The 15,350-nt window shown below is 46.6% G+C and overlaps 8 protein-coding genes across 8 annotated transcripts; 5 read left to right on the forward strand and 3 right to left on the reverse strand.

Moving 5' to 3' along the window:
- The first annotated feature begins 720 nt into the window (after window positions 1–720).
- On the forward strand, window positions 721–1,482 carry P170DRAFT_155132 (uncharacterized protein). The gene has a single exon (XM_024842537.1). The coding sequence runs from the start codon at window positions 858–860 to the stop codon at window positions 1,359–1,361; it is 504 nt and encodes a 167-aa protein (XP_024706140.1). The 5' UTR covers window positions 721–857; the 3' UTR covers window positions 1,362–1,482.
- Window positions 1,483–1,603: 121 nt separating this feature from the next.
- On the reverse strand, window positions 1,604–2,639 carry P170DRAFT_425139 (uncharacterized protein; the record flags this gene model as incomplete). The annotated part of the gene is made up of 2 exons (XM_024847607.1): window positions 1,604–2,048; window positions 2,101–2,639. 2 exons carry the CDS (start codon window positions 2,637–2,639, stop codon window positions 1,604–1,606), a joined length of 984 nt encoding a protein of 327 aa, XP_024706141.1.
- Window positions 2,640–3,761: 1,122 nt separating this feature from the next.
- P170DRAFT_508944 (uncharacterized protein) lies at window positions 3,762–5,005 on the forward strand (the record flags this gene model as incomplete). Its single annotated transcript, XM_024854626.1, has 6 exons — window positions 3,762–3,888; window positions 3,942–4,357; window positions 4,411–4,506; window positions 4,560–4,719; window positions 4,796–4,876; window positions 4,935–5,005. The coding sequence occupies exons 1-6, from the start codon at window positions 3,801–3,803 to the stop codon at window positions 5,003–5,005; spliced, it is 912 nt and encodes a 303-aa protein (XP_024706142.1). The 5' UTR covers window positions 3,762–3,800.
- Window positions 5,006–5,626: 621 nt separating this feature from the next.
- P170DRAFT_508945 (uncharacterized protein) lies at window positions 5,627–6,958 on the reverse strand. Its single transcript, XM_024854627.1, has 2 exons — window positions 6,288–6,958; window positions 5,627–6,231 (listed from the first exon to the last, which is right to left on the reverse strand). Exons 1-2 carry the CDS (start codon window positions 6,527–6,529, stop codon window positions 5,772–5,774), a joined length of 702 nt encoding a protein of 233 aa, XP_024706143.1. The 5' UTR covers window positions 6,530–6,958; the 3' UTR covers window positions 5,627–5,771.
- Window positions 6,959–7,280: 322 nt separating this feature from the next.
- P170DRAFT_463924 (uncharacterized protein) lies at window positions 7,281–9,339 on the forward strand (the record flags this gene model as incomplete). Its single annotated transcript, XM_024852204.1, has 6 exons — window positions 7,281–7,567; window positions 7,726–7,823; window positions 8,158–8,573; window positions 8,770–8,944; window positions 8,999–9,079; window positions 9,131–9,339. The coding sequence occupies 6 exons, from the start codon at window positions 7,281–7,283 to the stop codon at window positions 9,337–9,339; spliced, it is 1,266 nt and encodes a 421-aa protein (XP_024706144.1).
- Window positions 9,340–9,521: 182 nt separating this feature from the next.
- On the reverse strand, window positions 9,522–10,656 carry P170DRAFT_155155 (uncharacterized protein). The gene is made up of 2 exons (XM_024842538.1): window positions 10,026–10,656; window positions 9,522–9,954 (listed from the first exon to the last, which is right to left on the reverse strand). The coding sequence occupies exons 1-2, from the start codon at window positions 10,550–10,552 to the stop codon at window positions 9,819–9,821; spliced, it is 663 nt and encodes a 220-aa protein (XP_024706145.1). The 5' UTR covers window positions 10,553–10,656; the 3' UTR covers window positions 9,522–9,818.
- A 2,308-nt stretch (window positions 10,657–12,964) lies between these two features.
- P170DRAFT_155163 (uncharacterized protein) lies at window positions 12,965–14,022 on the forward strand. Its single transcript, XM_024842539.1, has 2 exons — window positions 12,965–13,677; window positions 13,727–14,022. The coding sequence occupies exons 1-2, from the start codon at window positions 13,057–13,059 to the stop codon at window positions 13,745–13,747; spliced, it is 642 nt and encodes a 213-aa protein (XP_024706146.1). The 5' UTR covers window positions 12,965–13,056; the 3' UTR covers window positions 13,748–14,022.
- Window positions 14,023–15,187, forward strand: P170DRAFT_155167 (uncharacterized protein). The gene is made up of 4 exons (XM_024842540.1): window positions 14,023–14,368; window positions 14,419–14,493; window positions 14,572–14,828; window positions 14,888–15,187. The coding sequence occupies exons 1-4, from the start codon at window positions 14,297–14,299 to the stop codon at window positions 15,066–15,068; spliced, it is 585 nt and encodes a 194-aa protein (XP_024706147.1). The 5' UTR covers window positions 14,023–14,296; the 3' UTR covers window positions 15,069–15,187.
- Window positions 15,188–15,350: the final 163 nt, after the last annotated feature.

Genomic DNA, 15,350 nt, shown 5'->3' on the forward strand with positions numbered 1-15,350 from the left:
GAATAGAATGTTGGGGAACGGCATGCAGCCTGGCTACTCCTAGGTGCACTAGCCGTAGGACCCGGCCTCTTTGACTCTGATAGAAGGAAATACGATTGGCCCGTCTTTTGGCAATCCAGGCAACAGGATTGCGATGCGAGTGCGTTAATTTGACTTACATAACTTGAAGCTCAACCGATGACTGCTCCTACAAGTTTCGGCGCAACTGTCCACATATTCGTCTTCACCATCGAATAGCCCAGTCGCTGTACGATCAGAAGTTCATCACTATAGCGTAGACGACCGGGTACGTGAAGATGACGATGCACCACCCGGGCAGACTTACCCGCGTTCTGTAAGTGTTAAAACCTAGGAGGTTCCCCTAATACTATATTCGAATAAGACCTTTATCTCCGCAGTCAGGATGACACTACTATTCAACGGTTCGACCTTCTTAAGACTATCGAATCATCTGTACTTGGCTGTATGACCCCCAAAGCAAGGGGGAAAAACAGGTATCGGTTTGGGGGCAGCGCCGCTGGTGGGTTAACTAGTTAATAGGTAATCGGCCTACCGAATAGCTTGCACAAGGTATATTCCCTCTACAATCAGGATTGTCCCTTATATTATGCGTTGGGGTCTGTCCGAGGATACCACGCAATTTCGTCAGATCTCCACCTGCCACAGTGGGGGCCAATCCTCCACAGAAGCTACCCTAAGTAGAACCTCCTCTACTATGGAGCCACCTTCAAAGCCAGGGTATAAATATGTTTTCTGGTCCTGGCAACCTGAACCTTGAGAATCATCGCAACTCGTCCTATCTCTTTGGATTGGCTCAAAGTTGAGCAAGGGTAACCATCAGAAACCATACTGCAACAATGCGCTTTCACCTCCCACCAACCCTCCTCCTCACCGCAGCACTAAGCGCAACCCCCGCGCTCGCCGGTCAAAAAGTCGCAGCAGTCTGGAGCGGATCCACCTTCAGCACAGTTGGGAAAACCGGAACAAATAACTTCGGCAGTGGCTTTACGCTGCTAAACTCCGACCGCGACGGCATCTACAACGATGGCACGCCAGACGGGCACATCCCGTGTACGTTCGCGGGCAAGGAGTTCCAGCTCGAGAAGGGATGTCTTGGCGGTGCATGGTACTCGTTCCGATGGGTGGCGAGTCAGATTGGGATCCCGCAGAGCTGTGAGGTTATTGGGCCTGATGGGGAGAGTGTAGGGAAGGGGGATGGGAATGGTGACACGGAGTTCTTTGGGGTGGGGATTGCGCTCACGGGGGCATGTAGTGTTGAGTTTGAGCTTGTTGATGGACTTGGTTGCGGTGCGGATGTCGATGGTTTCGTGGCGCATCATACCGGCTGGAATCGTTGGTAAGCTGGGGGCTAATTCCAAGTGTGAGGCCTAGACACTTCGGGCACTTATCCCCGATCGACAATAGGTGATAGCAGTTTAAGGATACCGAAGAAGAGAAAGGACATAACCGAAAACCAGAAGAAAAGGGACAAGGGAACTGCGAGAAATAGCAATAAAAGGTACCCCCAGTAATAAGAGTAAAAGCAAGAGAAACATAAGATATTTCATTAGGCTCTCGACCGGCAAGAACAGTAGTATAATCATCAACAACATTCCCAATCTGGAAGCAAATCATAATGTTGTGACACAAATCGAAACGGTCTGTCGACCGTATAAACGGTTTCCGGATCACGGCCAATACCGACGAAAACCTCAAATCTGTCGACCTGTCTTATGCGATGGAGTGACTGGAGGATTTCATGAAGCTCAAAGCTTAAGTGGTGGCCCCCAAGGTGAATATGTAATTCTCTCAGCCCTGTCATGTTTCCAATGATCTCACAGACCCTTTCCCATGTATTTGCATCGTAGGGTAAAATCCCTTGGTCACGGTCTGCATACATGGCCAATGGAAATGAATGTGCGAGGTGAAGAGTACGAATAAGGTTGAGCCTTGAAGGTAAAAAGGTGTGCGACAGGCTGATAATTGTGTCGATATGGTTGACGCGGAATGAATTTTCTCTGTAGAGCAGATTGATAGCCTCGGAATATCTATTATTTTGTAAGTGTAAAAGTTGTAACAGGAGGGAATACACAGACTCACATCATACGGCAACTTTGAAGCAGCGGAATGGGATCTGGTAAGTGAAAGCAACCGTTCGAGCCAATATAGTAGCCCGGACATACTCCATAGTATCCCCACAGTGCTTTGGTTGAGCTGCCCCAACATTTATGTTGGCAAGGTGGAAGTCGAGCCTGCTCTTTCCTGCCAATGCAGGGAATGGCGACAAGTTTATTCCTGCCTCGCACAATATGTATGTCAAATAATGCCACACAGTACCTCCAGATTTGTAACCGCACCTCGACCGGGAGCTTCTGTAAGAGATTGCTTTGGCTCTGGTCGCAGACGTATTGTTGTTCTTTCGAGCCTTCTTTCTCATTCTCGGTCGTGATCTGGACGAACGAGGCGGATAGTTTCCCATCTCCCCCAGCTGGAGGGGTCAATGTTCGCGGCCGCAGACTAGGCAGAGGCTTGGGTGAATTCTTCTCTCGCTCCTTGGGGACATCTTTTGAAATGTCTGACTTTGGCCCAAAATACAATTTCTGGGTAAATCGGGACACAATATGCTTTATGAAGGCCATTGTTTGAAGGATGAATTCAGTATGAGCAGATGGATTAACATACCAAACCTCCAAATTATGGATGAAAGTTATGGATGGGAAGAGCCTACACCACCTAGATCATAAAGCAGGACAAATAAAACAAGAGCGAAACACAGACACACACCAGGGCTAACGGGCTGACCAGAAGAGGCGCTTAGAAAGTCAACGGCGTCGAATCAACTGAGAATCGCACTAAACGACTCGACAACAAAGCCCAACCGGACTAATCACTTCGTTCCCGCATCCAAAATTGCACTTTCTAGACTGCGATCGTAAATCAGCCTCAGAAGGCTATTAATAACCTGGCAAATCCGTGCGGGGGAGTGGTGAGTCTGACCACAACTTGATCATCTCAACTCGGCGCTTAGCAGCCCATTAGCCTCCGCTTGAAGTGAAAGAGCTTCTACTATTCGACAAACCCGACCACCATGAGCGCGTTTACTGGTATGGTTGGTTACTCAGGATATTTAAGCAGATTTAGTTAAAGTTTAAATGCAATTCTCAGGTATATGGTATATGGTGCCATCGAGGTCCAGGCCATGAGGCGGATTTATTGAACAACACATTGCTTCAGCCTCATGGCTACACTGAAACTTCTCATGATAAGGGACTTGTCAGCATTGAAATATCTCTACGTCAAACCTTTCGCGATCGCTTGGGCAACGCTCGATACCATTTGCTCATTTTGTATTGATTCGTTAGCTGCGATGCGCTTTCCTCTCAACTCAAAGCGAGAATATGGTCGATCTAGAAGGCCTTAGTCCCCCCCTTTATTTTTTTTCGAAAGAATACAATAGTATTTACGCATCGCATTGACCCCTCTATTAATGACACTATCAACCGCCTCTGCGTTGTCACCTCCTCGTGGCACCGACAGTTTGGAACCGATAGCCCCATATAATCTCAAGCGTATCAGCAATTAAGAGCGGTTACAGCTCTCTAATGAAAGGCTACCAAAGGCACCCTTAGCTGCATAGCACAATTTAAATGGGTCTATTAATCCAATGAATGGATAGGATAGAATCCCTTAGTTATTGTTCGAGGAAGTATAAAAGTACCACCATGGTGAGCCATTTCGCAGAGCAACAAAAGCTTTACAAGGCTTGCTGTTGTTGGTTTTCACTTTTACTCCAAGTCAATATGCTATATATCTCATTTATCATACCGATAATCTTTCTGCTGTCCCCTGTCAAAGCCTGGAACCTAGACAGGCGTTGTGTGGAGTTAGGTACGCCGTCTTCCGTCTTCAAGCCACGACCATCATATTAACCTGACCAAAAGGCTACGAAAGTGTAGTCAAGAACGGTATGACTGGGGCACTCGACCTTGCAGCAGCAGCGGTAGACACTCTTGATGCTCTCAGCAGCCACACGAATAACGCAGCTCAGTTGGACCTGTTTCAATACATCTTCGGATTTGCAGTCAAAACCACGAATGGGCATAGAGAAGTCATCCCAGAGGAAGTTAACTATATAAAGGGTATCTATAACAATGTTCTTAAGTTTGCAGTCTTAACAGGCGATGAAAGATCCAACGACGTTGTCATATACTGTGACTACTCCCGCTACATAGAGGGCATGGATTGCAATGGAGTTGAGAACAGCTCGGTGGCGTGTGACAAGGATACAAGCAGAAAGGTTGACATGGACTTCTCATATAAGTCGTGCAAATCAAAGTCCGGGTACATCCCACTTATGGTAAGTTATAACAACAAGTCCATGTTTATAGTCAGGTTTCTGAACGGCATCAGGCGCTCACCGGGTCAAATGGCTTATCCAACTTTGGTCAAGTTGATATTTGTGGTTGGTATTTGGAATTTCGCTCAAAGTCCAAGATTAAATACTGGGTACGCTTTTCAAACATGAGGTTAAAGAGGGGGTTGCTAATTTAACAACATAGTGGCATCTTGGTGCTAAAATGCTCTTGGCGTGGCCCATACACGCCGGCTACAATGCTCTCTATCAACGGACTCGGATGGATGGTTATGCATTGTTGGACCATACGCTCATCCATGAGCTGACACATGCCATATCGGTTCGTCCGACAGACGACATTAGTGGTAAAAGAAGTTATGGCAATTGCTAGAGCAAAAGTTCGATTTAATTGAATTAAGCGTATTCTGACTGCCTGGTTAGGTTGGAAGCGCTGTGTAGAATTCGAAAAGAAACGTGAATTGGGTCGATTCAACGCTGATAACTATGCATACTTTGCGCTTGGTAAGTCTTCAACGGTTTCCATATTTATTTCCCATTGATAAGCGACCTTCATCAAAAGATCAGGATATTCACAATTTCAGGAGCGAGAATGATCAGCCCAACCGACAACAAGCCGCCTCAACGGCCTAACAGAGATGGGTCTGTTTCTCGCCTTTCCAGTCAACAGTCTCAATCACTTCGAGCTCGGTACGCTGGGCGTATAACCCACCGCGCCGAGGTGGGGCTAAATATGTCTTTCTTCGGCGTTGAGAAGGCTGGCAAAATGAATCCTTAAAACCAAAGGCAAAACGTGAAACTTTTGGGCATAGCAAAGAAGGACCTCGTGCGACAATGAGTGTCTAAAAATAAGTCTGAACACAAAGGATCGCACGAAGTATGCTGCTTATACTTTCGTTAGCTGCGAGCCCACAATGACAAATAGTTTATTGTTTTCACGAATTAATATCGTTTGCAAGTTTGCGTAAACCAACTTTCAGGGGCAGTTCAGGAGGTCATAGCAAGCCTCTTACCGGGCCCAGGAGTTTTCGACTATGCCATGATGGGACCCTTTGTTCTGAGTTGTGAATTCACTTTGACGATGGTCCTTTCTAGACAAGCTCCCAACGTGGCTCATTTAATTGAACGATTAACAGACACATGGTTATACCTGGAGTGAGGATAGAATGTAATCAAGAAAAACAACAATCAAGGGAAGATCAAGAGATAAAACGAAAGCCAAATTAGCTTAATACTATTAACACTAAGATTCATATTGAAACCTTGCCCAGCAACAAGTAGATACATGAAAATACATATAATATTCGTTCAACGAGAAAGCAGAAATGAAACCAATAATACGCAGCCAAAAATGAAAGCTTCATCTGACCTGAAAAATCCCAAGCCAGGCACCCAAGTTTCAACAGCACATCCACTCCTCCCATTGGTCAGCCATCCCCCATTCCTGCTGACCAACTAATCGGAAAGGTCTGTCTTTCACTGTGCAAAGCTTCTCAGGATCACTGCGGAGTCCAATAAACAGCTCGAATATTTTCGTTTGTCGAATTTGATGTAGCGGAGCTAGCACCTCATGGATCTCGGTCGTATCGAACTCCCCAAGATGCATATACAGTTCTTCGAGGCCAGACATCTTAGCCAAAACTTGGCATACTTCCTCCCATGTTTTTGCGTCGTATGGCGCGACCACCTTTCGAGATTTGCGACCATACATGGAGAAAGGGAATGAATGCGCCAGGTGAAGAACACGGATGAGATTGAATCGGCTGGGGAGAGTAGTGTGAGATAGACTTATCACGGTGTCGACGTGGTTGAACCGGAATATGTTGTCACAGTATAGAATGGAGACTGCTTCGGTGTATCTAGTTTTGATTAGTCTGCAAGATGTATTAATGAGGATGCAGGGCAGAGAACTTACATCAATCGACATGTCTGGAGAAGAGGAATTGCGCCAGTATACCATTCACACCCTCGGGATCCGACGCAGTACCCCGGAGAGACTCCACGATACCAAACGAAGGGCTTCATAGCACTACCCCAACATTTGTGCTGACAAGGGGATACAGATGTTTCGCTTCGTCCCCCAAGCACTTGATAGTCAGAATTCTGCTCTCGCCTCTCACAATGTGGCGATCGGCAGGTACAAGCACATATCTCCATATTTGGATGCGAATTTCAACTGGAAGAGTCGCGAGTAGCCGGGATTGATGCTGGTCACAGAAATATTGTTTGTCGTTTGACCCTCGGTCACTTTCATTGTGAATGTGAACAAGAGTCTTACTGTTGTCTTTATCGGGCGCAAAGCTAAGGGAGCGAGGACGAACTTCGGGCAAAGGTTTCGGGGTGTATCTTTTCCTCTTTGCGGTGATGGACTTAGGGACGTTGGCATCTTTGCCGAAAGCCCCTCTTTCGAGAATCTTGGCTAATAAAGATATGCAAATATCCATTATTCCAGGGCAGCAGAACCAACCTAGAGCCCGGTTTGTGGTTTTCTTCAACTTAAAAGACTGTCATTACCTTCGACGTCTTTCGAGGTGGGATTAACAGATATACAACGAAATGGCAAGCCGTTGGCACTTTGAAGGAAGGGATTACGGGTGCAAATAGAAAAAAGAAAGAAAAAAAGAAAACTGGAGAGACATTGTACAGCTCGTTCAGAACATCAGAAGTGGTAGAGGGGTAGTTGGTGGGCGCTTAAACCTGCATCGCGGCATGGACTATCATTGGAGAACACATAACAACAAAGAAGCCCAATCACTCAGCTAGCGATCCATCTTCTAGCTCGCAGCCTTGCCCCTGGAGTCAGCCGCAATTCCCATGACAATGGAACACGGGCCCAAGATGAGTCTGACCGCAAGAAACCCCCCAGCGCGGCGCTTAAATCAACAGGGTTAAACCGCGATTCAATAACATGGCTACGTCTGGCATAGGTCGCGACCAGACTTGTCAGTCGAGGCTCCGTAAATTATTATTAGGTGCCGTTTCGAACCTTAAATTCCTACGCCGCGGTCAAAAACACGGTATAGTCCGAGGGGCCAGAACATGGACCGGACAACACATTGTTTCACAGCACCACACGCTAAACCAATCAGCCGCTGAACTTAAGATGCCTGATAGCACGGACCCTATCGAATATCTACTTTCAGATAGTACAGTACAGGTTCTCCGGCGGGGACGAGACACGTTTTTAGCTTTTTGGTATGCTGTCTGTCATGTGTTATGAATTATTCACCAGCATACAACTCTTCCTTGTCGAACCTTCACACAAGTGCAGCCCAGGCAGAGACAAATTGATTTTTCATCGACCATTCTAACAGCCTTAGCGGAAAATTTTCTCGTCTATTTCCACGTCACAGCGGTACCGACACTATGGAACCGAGCTATACGAGCCCACTATATCAGTGGGCTTCCAACAGCGTTTATTGCATCGCTGTGAAACGGTACCGGTGCGGTGGTAAGTGATATATGTGTCTATGCATCGATCCTATACCACTACTTCGGTAGATCGGACATCCCGCGTTGTTGATCTGGGTCGATATAAAGAGTATTCGCTCTCTATCCATAGCTTTAGATAGAATCCATAGAATTGGAACTTCCCTTTGTTATTTTGTTGACATTGCCTGAAATTCTTAAAGATGACACCCCTTCTCCTGAAGATCCTGACATTCGCAATTTTATCGTTTCCCTATGTCACTGCTTGGCATCTAGACCAGAGCTGCGATAAACTAGGTCCGCTCCTCTCGTACCCCTTGCCGATTTGAGCCTGACAGTCCTGATATCCACAATAGGCTATGGCTCCACGGTTCGCGATGGTATGGCCAGTGCAATTGATCTTGCTCAAGCCGGTGTGGATACAATGCAGGCCCTGAAAGATCAAACCCACACAGAAGCCCAGATGGATCTTTTTGAATACATGTTTTCATTTGCTGTCAAGACCGTTGACGGTAGACGGCAAATTGGCCCATCGGATTGGGATTGGATCAATCGTATATTCGATAAGGTGTTGAAGCTCAAGTCTTTCAAAGAGGAGAAGATGGCAGAAGATGTTGTTATTTATTGCGACCACTCTCGTTACATCGAAGGTACTGAATGCAACGGTAATAAAAACAAGAAAATGGCGTGCGACAAAGACATCAGCGGTGATGTGGAAATCAATTCTGTCTTTAAGTGGTGCAAGTCGAAGTCCGGCTATTTTCCAGTAATGGTAGGATTGACAATCTTTCAAACAGGGCTTTCTGCTGACCATATGTTCAAGGGCCTGACGTCCTCGAATGGTCTCTCTAACTTTGCCCAGATGGACTTGTGTGCTTGGTACTTGAAGTTCCTGACAAACTCAAAGAAGCAGTATTGGGCGAGTTAACCCATCACCTTCCGAGGATGTATAGCTAACAACGGCCTAGGCTGATCTCGGGTCAAAATCACTTCTGGCATGGCCCATCCATAAGATCTATAATGTCACCCTCCTCAGAACCAACATGGATGCCGCTGCTTTGCTGGATCGCACCATCTTGCATGAGCTTACGCATGCAATTCCCCTGCTTGCTACTACAGACACATCTTGCTTCTTAAGCTACGGTACGTCCTCTGAGATTTCAACTGCGATGGCCTTTTTTAACGTGTTATTGGTAGGCTGGAAAAGGTGTGTCACTCTTGGAAAAAGTCGTGATTCCGGCATCAACAACGCCGACAATTACGCGTATTTCGCTCTTGGTATGTGTGGTAAAACCTTGGAATTCCGCAAATTCGCTAATTGAAACAAAGGAGCGAGAATGATCAGTCCAACCGACAACAAACCACCTCAACGACCTAACCGGGATGGTTCTGTTTCTCTTCTCCCCCCTGATCTGTGGCGCAGTCAGCAATCCCACTCGCTTCGAGCTCGGTATTTTGGGCGCACAGCTAACAGCTCTGCTCTGGGAGAAAATGCATCTTTTAATGAGGCCAAAAAGTCTCTCATAATGAGTCCTTAGGATGAACACAAATTTGGTACCTTTAGAAACACTTGATAAAATACCTCCCTGAACCTGCCATGTAACAAAGCAAACAGACGACATAAGCCTAACGAATGAAGGAAACTATATTTTCAAGACTCCGAGTGTCATTAAAACCCAACAAGAGTTTATGGGATTGAAAAAGTCTAAAGAATGAAGACAGAAAGACCAGTACAAACATAGTTCATGAAACCCCAACCAAGTGACTATCTAAAGGGCCCGCCCTTCACTAGACACCTTAACCTTCGGTCGTACACAATACCAGCCAGATACGCCTTATAAAGCCGAAGGATTAACAGCAAATTCCGTCTTCAAGCCCTTCATATCTATCAGGAACAAAATGGAACGGTTTGTCTTTAACTTGATACTTTCCCTCGGGGTCTGGCGTCATGCTGACCCGTACATTGAAAACATCTGTCTGCCGGATTTGGTGAAGGGGCTCGAGGACGTTATGAATTTCATGTACCAGGCTCCATCCTCCGAGGTGGATGTACTGCTCTTTTAGGCCCGAAATGCTCGCCAGCAATTGGCAGGTCTCGTTCCATGTATTCGCATGATTGAAGAGAAATGTATTTTCTTGGTACAGAATGTTGGCTGTTTCCGAGTAAATGGTGTTTCACACGTCAGTACATTGAAAATCTATATTCACAGAATAGTTCTCATACACTAAGCGACATGTCTGCAGCAAGGAAATTCCATCGCGAAACTTAGCATATCCACGAGTACTATAGCAGTAGCCCGGGGTAGTGCCGTGATATCCGGCAAAGGGCCTGTCAGATACACCCCAGCAATCGTGGAAGCATAATGGACGTTGGGCCATGCCTTCCCCGGCGCATTCAATGGCCCACAACGTCTTTGCTGCCCGAACAATATGTAAGTCGAAAGAAGCAATGACATAGCGCCAAATTTGGACACGGATTTCGGGTGGGAGGAACGCAAGCAGGCCAGATTGTGTCTGAAGAGAGAAATATTGCTGCTTTTTGAAGATCTTTTTGTCTTGAGTCTGAATCTTGATGAGCAATGGTCCTTGCTTATTGTCATCTGATATGCTCAAACTGCGGGCTCGTTTGTGGGGAAGCGACTTGGGCGCATTTTCTTTTCGGCGGCGAGTTATGGATTTTGGAATATTGGCATCAGGTCCATAGACTATCCTGACACACAGTTTCCCTAAGGCTTCGGCGATGGAGTCCATCCTCTGGGGTTAAGGCGCTGGAAAGATGAATGTGTAGTGGAATCTCGAGAAAGAAAGACCCGCACTTTGTCGTGAGAGAAACCACCAAAACCCGACAGTTAAATTGCAAATAACAAATAAAGATGGTTGTCAAGCTAATCAGCGCCTAAACCTATCCCCGGCTGAGTTGAATGTCGGGCACGCGAAGGTCTGAGCGACGGCGCTTACACGCACAACGACATCCAATGAATGGCAAGGACAAATGATGGTACGACAACTGAAACAGAGTTCTTTGTCTAAAGATCCAGGACCCACCCTTCCAATCTTCGAAGCACAGAGCTATCAGCCTCATATTCTATTATTGTGCTCCCGGACCCTGGAGAGTCCGACCGCAGTCGGTCCCCTCATGCCGGCGCTTAATAGCTTGGGAACATCCCCACTATTCGATCATCCCAGGTTCGTGCAGCGCGTTTGATCTGATAATTGGTCTATCGAATATTACGTCCCTTGGCTGATCTAAATAATGATTAAACTTTAATAAACGAGAATGGAAGAACACGGGAGTTATGAAAGTCTAGGCCAGGGCATTCAACCAGCATTCGAGAAATTACTCGCATGTTGTTTTTTACGAAAGGGACATAGCTTTTATCTTTTTTTTTCAAGTCGTAACTGTACCAAAGCTTCTGTACTCGAAGGAATCAATTGGTATGCCGTTTTAGAAATCCTGTAGCCCACTTTACAGTATGTCTAGAGTCCCATCAATTAGTAAACTAAAACCCTTACATTTACCAAAAAAGGCTACCTAGCCCCACACCATACGTCTCTAAACCATCCCTCGTTATGATTCGCTCTTGATATACATCGCCTTAAGCCGTTTGTACCTGAAGCGGTGCTCTCGACCGCCTCTCCTGGGACTCCACGTTGTCAACGTACCGACACAATGGAACCGGGAGAATAGATAAGACCTCTGGTTCTAACAGCGGTTAATCAAGAGCTGTCGAAGGGTACCAATTCTTCTACTAGCTGCATGAGGCTGGAGACAGACTGTGCTATCAGCCTCGTACATTTGGGCAGTATGCGGTCCCGTCCTACAATGAGGTGTATAAAACCTCGTTCATTCTGCGAAGATTGGGGAAAGCAATCATCGACTCAATCGATGAGTCTTCTCTAGAGTACATCTCTTTCCCTTTCTCTCTTTCTTTAGCTTCTCTATTCTTTTTATTTTTCTTCTTTCTTTTTCTTTTTCTTTTTCCAAACCGATATGAGTGTCCGGTTGCTGCTACTCTTCATTTGTTTTTGCTATTCACCATGTGCTTGGCATTTAGATCAGGCTTGCGAAAGATTAGGTTCGACTCCCTAAGAACCATTCATCGAAGTACGCAATGACTAATGTGAAGAACGAACAGGCTATGGAGACATGGTTCGAGAGGGGATGGCACGAGCTTTCGACCTTAACCAGGCTGCACTCGATACCATGCGGGCATTTAGAGAGAACACGCATTCTGAAGCCCAAATGGATTTGTTCGAGTACATGTACGGGTTTGCTGTCAAGAAAGCTAATGGCCAACGTCATGTGGACGAGGAATTCTGGGGACAAATCAACCGCATCTTCGAGAGAGTAGAAGCGTTTTCAACCGAAAAAGAGAAGAACTATCTTACCACTCATGATGTAGTCATATATTGTGACTACTCTCGATACATCGAGGGCAAGCACTGTGACGGCTCCAGGGGCTGGTTCACTGCCTGCGATAAAGACACCAGCTTGGATGCTTCAATGGATATGGGCTGGCGATTCTGCAGGTCTTTATCTGGTTACGTCCCAAACATGGTAAGAGGCCAAGGTCACTTTGCGGATACATGGTTTAACTTTACTTTGAAACACAGGCTCTCACATCTTCCAACGGGATTTCGAACTTCGCACAAGTTGACTTGTGTGCATGGTATTTGAAGTTCATGTCTACATCACACAAGAAGTACTGGGTAAGCCTGTGCCAGCTGAATAAATACCACAGACACAGCTAATATTTACAGACTGACCTTGGGCCCAAAACCCTCCTAGCATGGCCAGTGCACAAGACATTCAACATGACTTCCTTGCGAGCGAAAATAGATGCGTTAGCTTTGCTCGATCATACCATACTACATGAGCTTACGCACGCCATTGCTGTCTTTCCGACCTCCGATACATCGGGTTATTTCAGCTATGGTATACTATCACCTATTCAAGCTTGAAATTATACATACTAACACATGGCATAGGCTGGAAGCGGTGCGTTAAAATGGGACAGAGAGAAGAAAGGGGACTTCGAAACGGAGATACCTATGCATACTTTGCTCTGGGTAGGTAAACCCCTATGAGTATTTCGCAGAAACTATTAACGAGATTAGAGGCAAGAATGATTAGCCCGAATGGCGGTAGAGATCCGGCTCGCCCGAACAAAGATGGCTCCATCTCTCCCCTTCCATTCACGCACCAAAATAGCCAGCAGATTCAGCATATTAAGGCTCGGTATATTGATCCTGCGATGAATGGGTCTATACTAGAGTCGAATGTATCTAGCTTCGACAGAAGCAATGCACCACAATCTTCATTCAGTCGACCGACCCACCACCTGCCCTCGAACCAAACGAGGGTTTCTAATTCATTGCCCTCACAGCAAACAGACTCGGTCACTGCTGAACTCCTTCCACCCGAGGCTCGAACCAGAAATTCAGTCCACAACACTTTGAAAAAGACATCTGAACATCTGCCTCCGACGTCGTCTAATAAATCGGCAGAACCGACTAATAGAATCCTCATGACTTCAGAGTCTGGTTCTAATCAAATGATTCCTTCGTCGACTAAAAGCTCGAACGTTCAGTTTACATCAAATAGCCTAGGTCCTATTCCTACAAACCACAATGGTACACAGGACAATGGCACACAGGAACCTGCTCCAGGGTCTGTTCGGCCGACCTCCATACCTGATACCCAGTCTTCTTTAACTTCAATTGGCTCTTCGAATCAGACGCACCCTACCAGCTTGTCAGCTCCGAATGTGACTTCGCCAATACTTTCCCCAATACAGACCTCTAAGTCCAACTTGCCATCTCCCATAACCTCGAGCCAATCAAACTTCACCACCGATCTCTCTACACCTATCACAGTATGTCTCCCATCTCCTTCTTCCCGCCAAACCCAGTCTAACAAAGCAGATCTTCCCCATCAGCAAATAAGACACATCCACCAGCATAACATACATAGCAACCAGCACCGTCGACTCCAACAATCAGCCAACCGATGTCTGGAAATGCCAGGGCGACCTTTGCGATACCACCAGCAGCAAAAGCTGTATCATTCCCGCCTTCTGTGCCGACGAGCCGGATCTCGGTCCTTCCTGGGGTCTATGCTGTGGCTTCATCCCGCTTCCCCTACCTGGTGGCGGGAGTCTACTTCCTGGAGGCCCTCCTGTGCCGCCTATAATCGGCCCTCCTGCTCCTCCTGGGCCACCTGGGCCACCTGCGGGTGGTTCGTCTGGTGGTGGGGGTGGGAGTGGAGGCAATTCGAACGATTCGAATGATAATAAAGATGATAGGGAGAGCGACCGTGATGAGAAGAATACGCACACAGCTTCTACTGCTCAGCAATCTACTTCGCTGTCTACGACCGAGTCAAGTGCAACTACCTCTGAGCGAACGTCCTCAGATGCACAAACGAGCTCTGCGGATCCAACTTCAACGAGTGAAGCGTCCTGTACGCAGACGGCAACATCGTCAACCTGCACTATGACTGTCAGTATCTTTACGCCTACGCGGACGGGGACAGACATACCGACTCCTGAGACGAAGACAATCAAGGTAATACCCAGCATTCCATAGCCAGCTCGACTCAACTAATAGCTCATTAGACCTGCGAGTCCCTCTCACCGGTTGACGCGTGCTCTCTCACCGTCACAACCACAGTAACAACCATCACCCCCTCGGCCACCGACGCCACCGCATCTCCAATCGAGCACTACTGGGACTGGGACGGCCAACACAACTGGCTCGAAGTGCAGCAGTCGATTCTCGAAGGGCTGGAGACCGTCTCACCGTCAACAACAACAACCACCACGAGCGAGAGCACAACATCTGTCCCTGCCACGATAACAGCCGTCCCGTCCATGCCCACGACATCTCAAGAACCCGTAAGACTGACTCAAGCACCACCAACAACGACCGTTCCAACGGTCACAACAACTGATCCGGCACCAATCATCACGGTGATCACTCTTCCTACAACGCTGATTACATTGAGGAAGTATCCCTGTACACCATCGTATGTTTCCTACCCTGGTCTTTTGAGATAAAGGTAATGAATGGCTAATAATATTTCAGATTCAACATATGGCGCGACCCGCAATGGCTCTGCTACTGTCCGAAAACAACATCTTCATCGTCAACGACCCTCTTTGTACCAGGTATCACGAACAATCTATGTCGGTATACGACCATCCCGGACCCAGCTCCTAGCATGTCAATTTCTTATATACCAAAGAATTTCAGCAACGATGATTAACGGATTGGATTTATCTTGTTTTCTTTTTCTTCATTGTTTAGACTACGTTTTACTGGTGAGGCTATTTGATTTCTATTTCACCCAGAGGTTTAGTCCAAAACAAGTCAGTTCCTGTCAATACCAATGTAAATCTTCATTCATTTCCTCTTTAAAACCACGCTCGATCTTAGCTGTACTCAATTAACGTAACCATATCGTGAAAGCAGCAGCTCTATGCTCAGAAAAGTAACTAGATTAAAGATTACTCGCGATTCTGTCATAACCATTCATCTTCTTTCTCCC

Source organism: Aspergillus steynii, assembly GCF_002849105.1.
Source record: "Aspergillus steynii IBT 23096 chromosome Unknown P170scaffold_3, whole genome shotgun sequence".
NCBI lineage: Eukaryota > Fungi > Ascomycota > Eurotiomycetes > Eurotiales > Aspergillaceae > Aspergillus > Aspergillus steynii.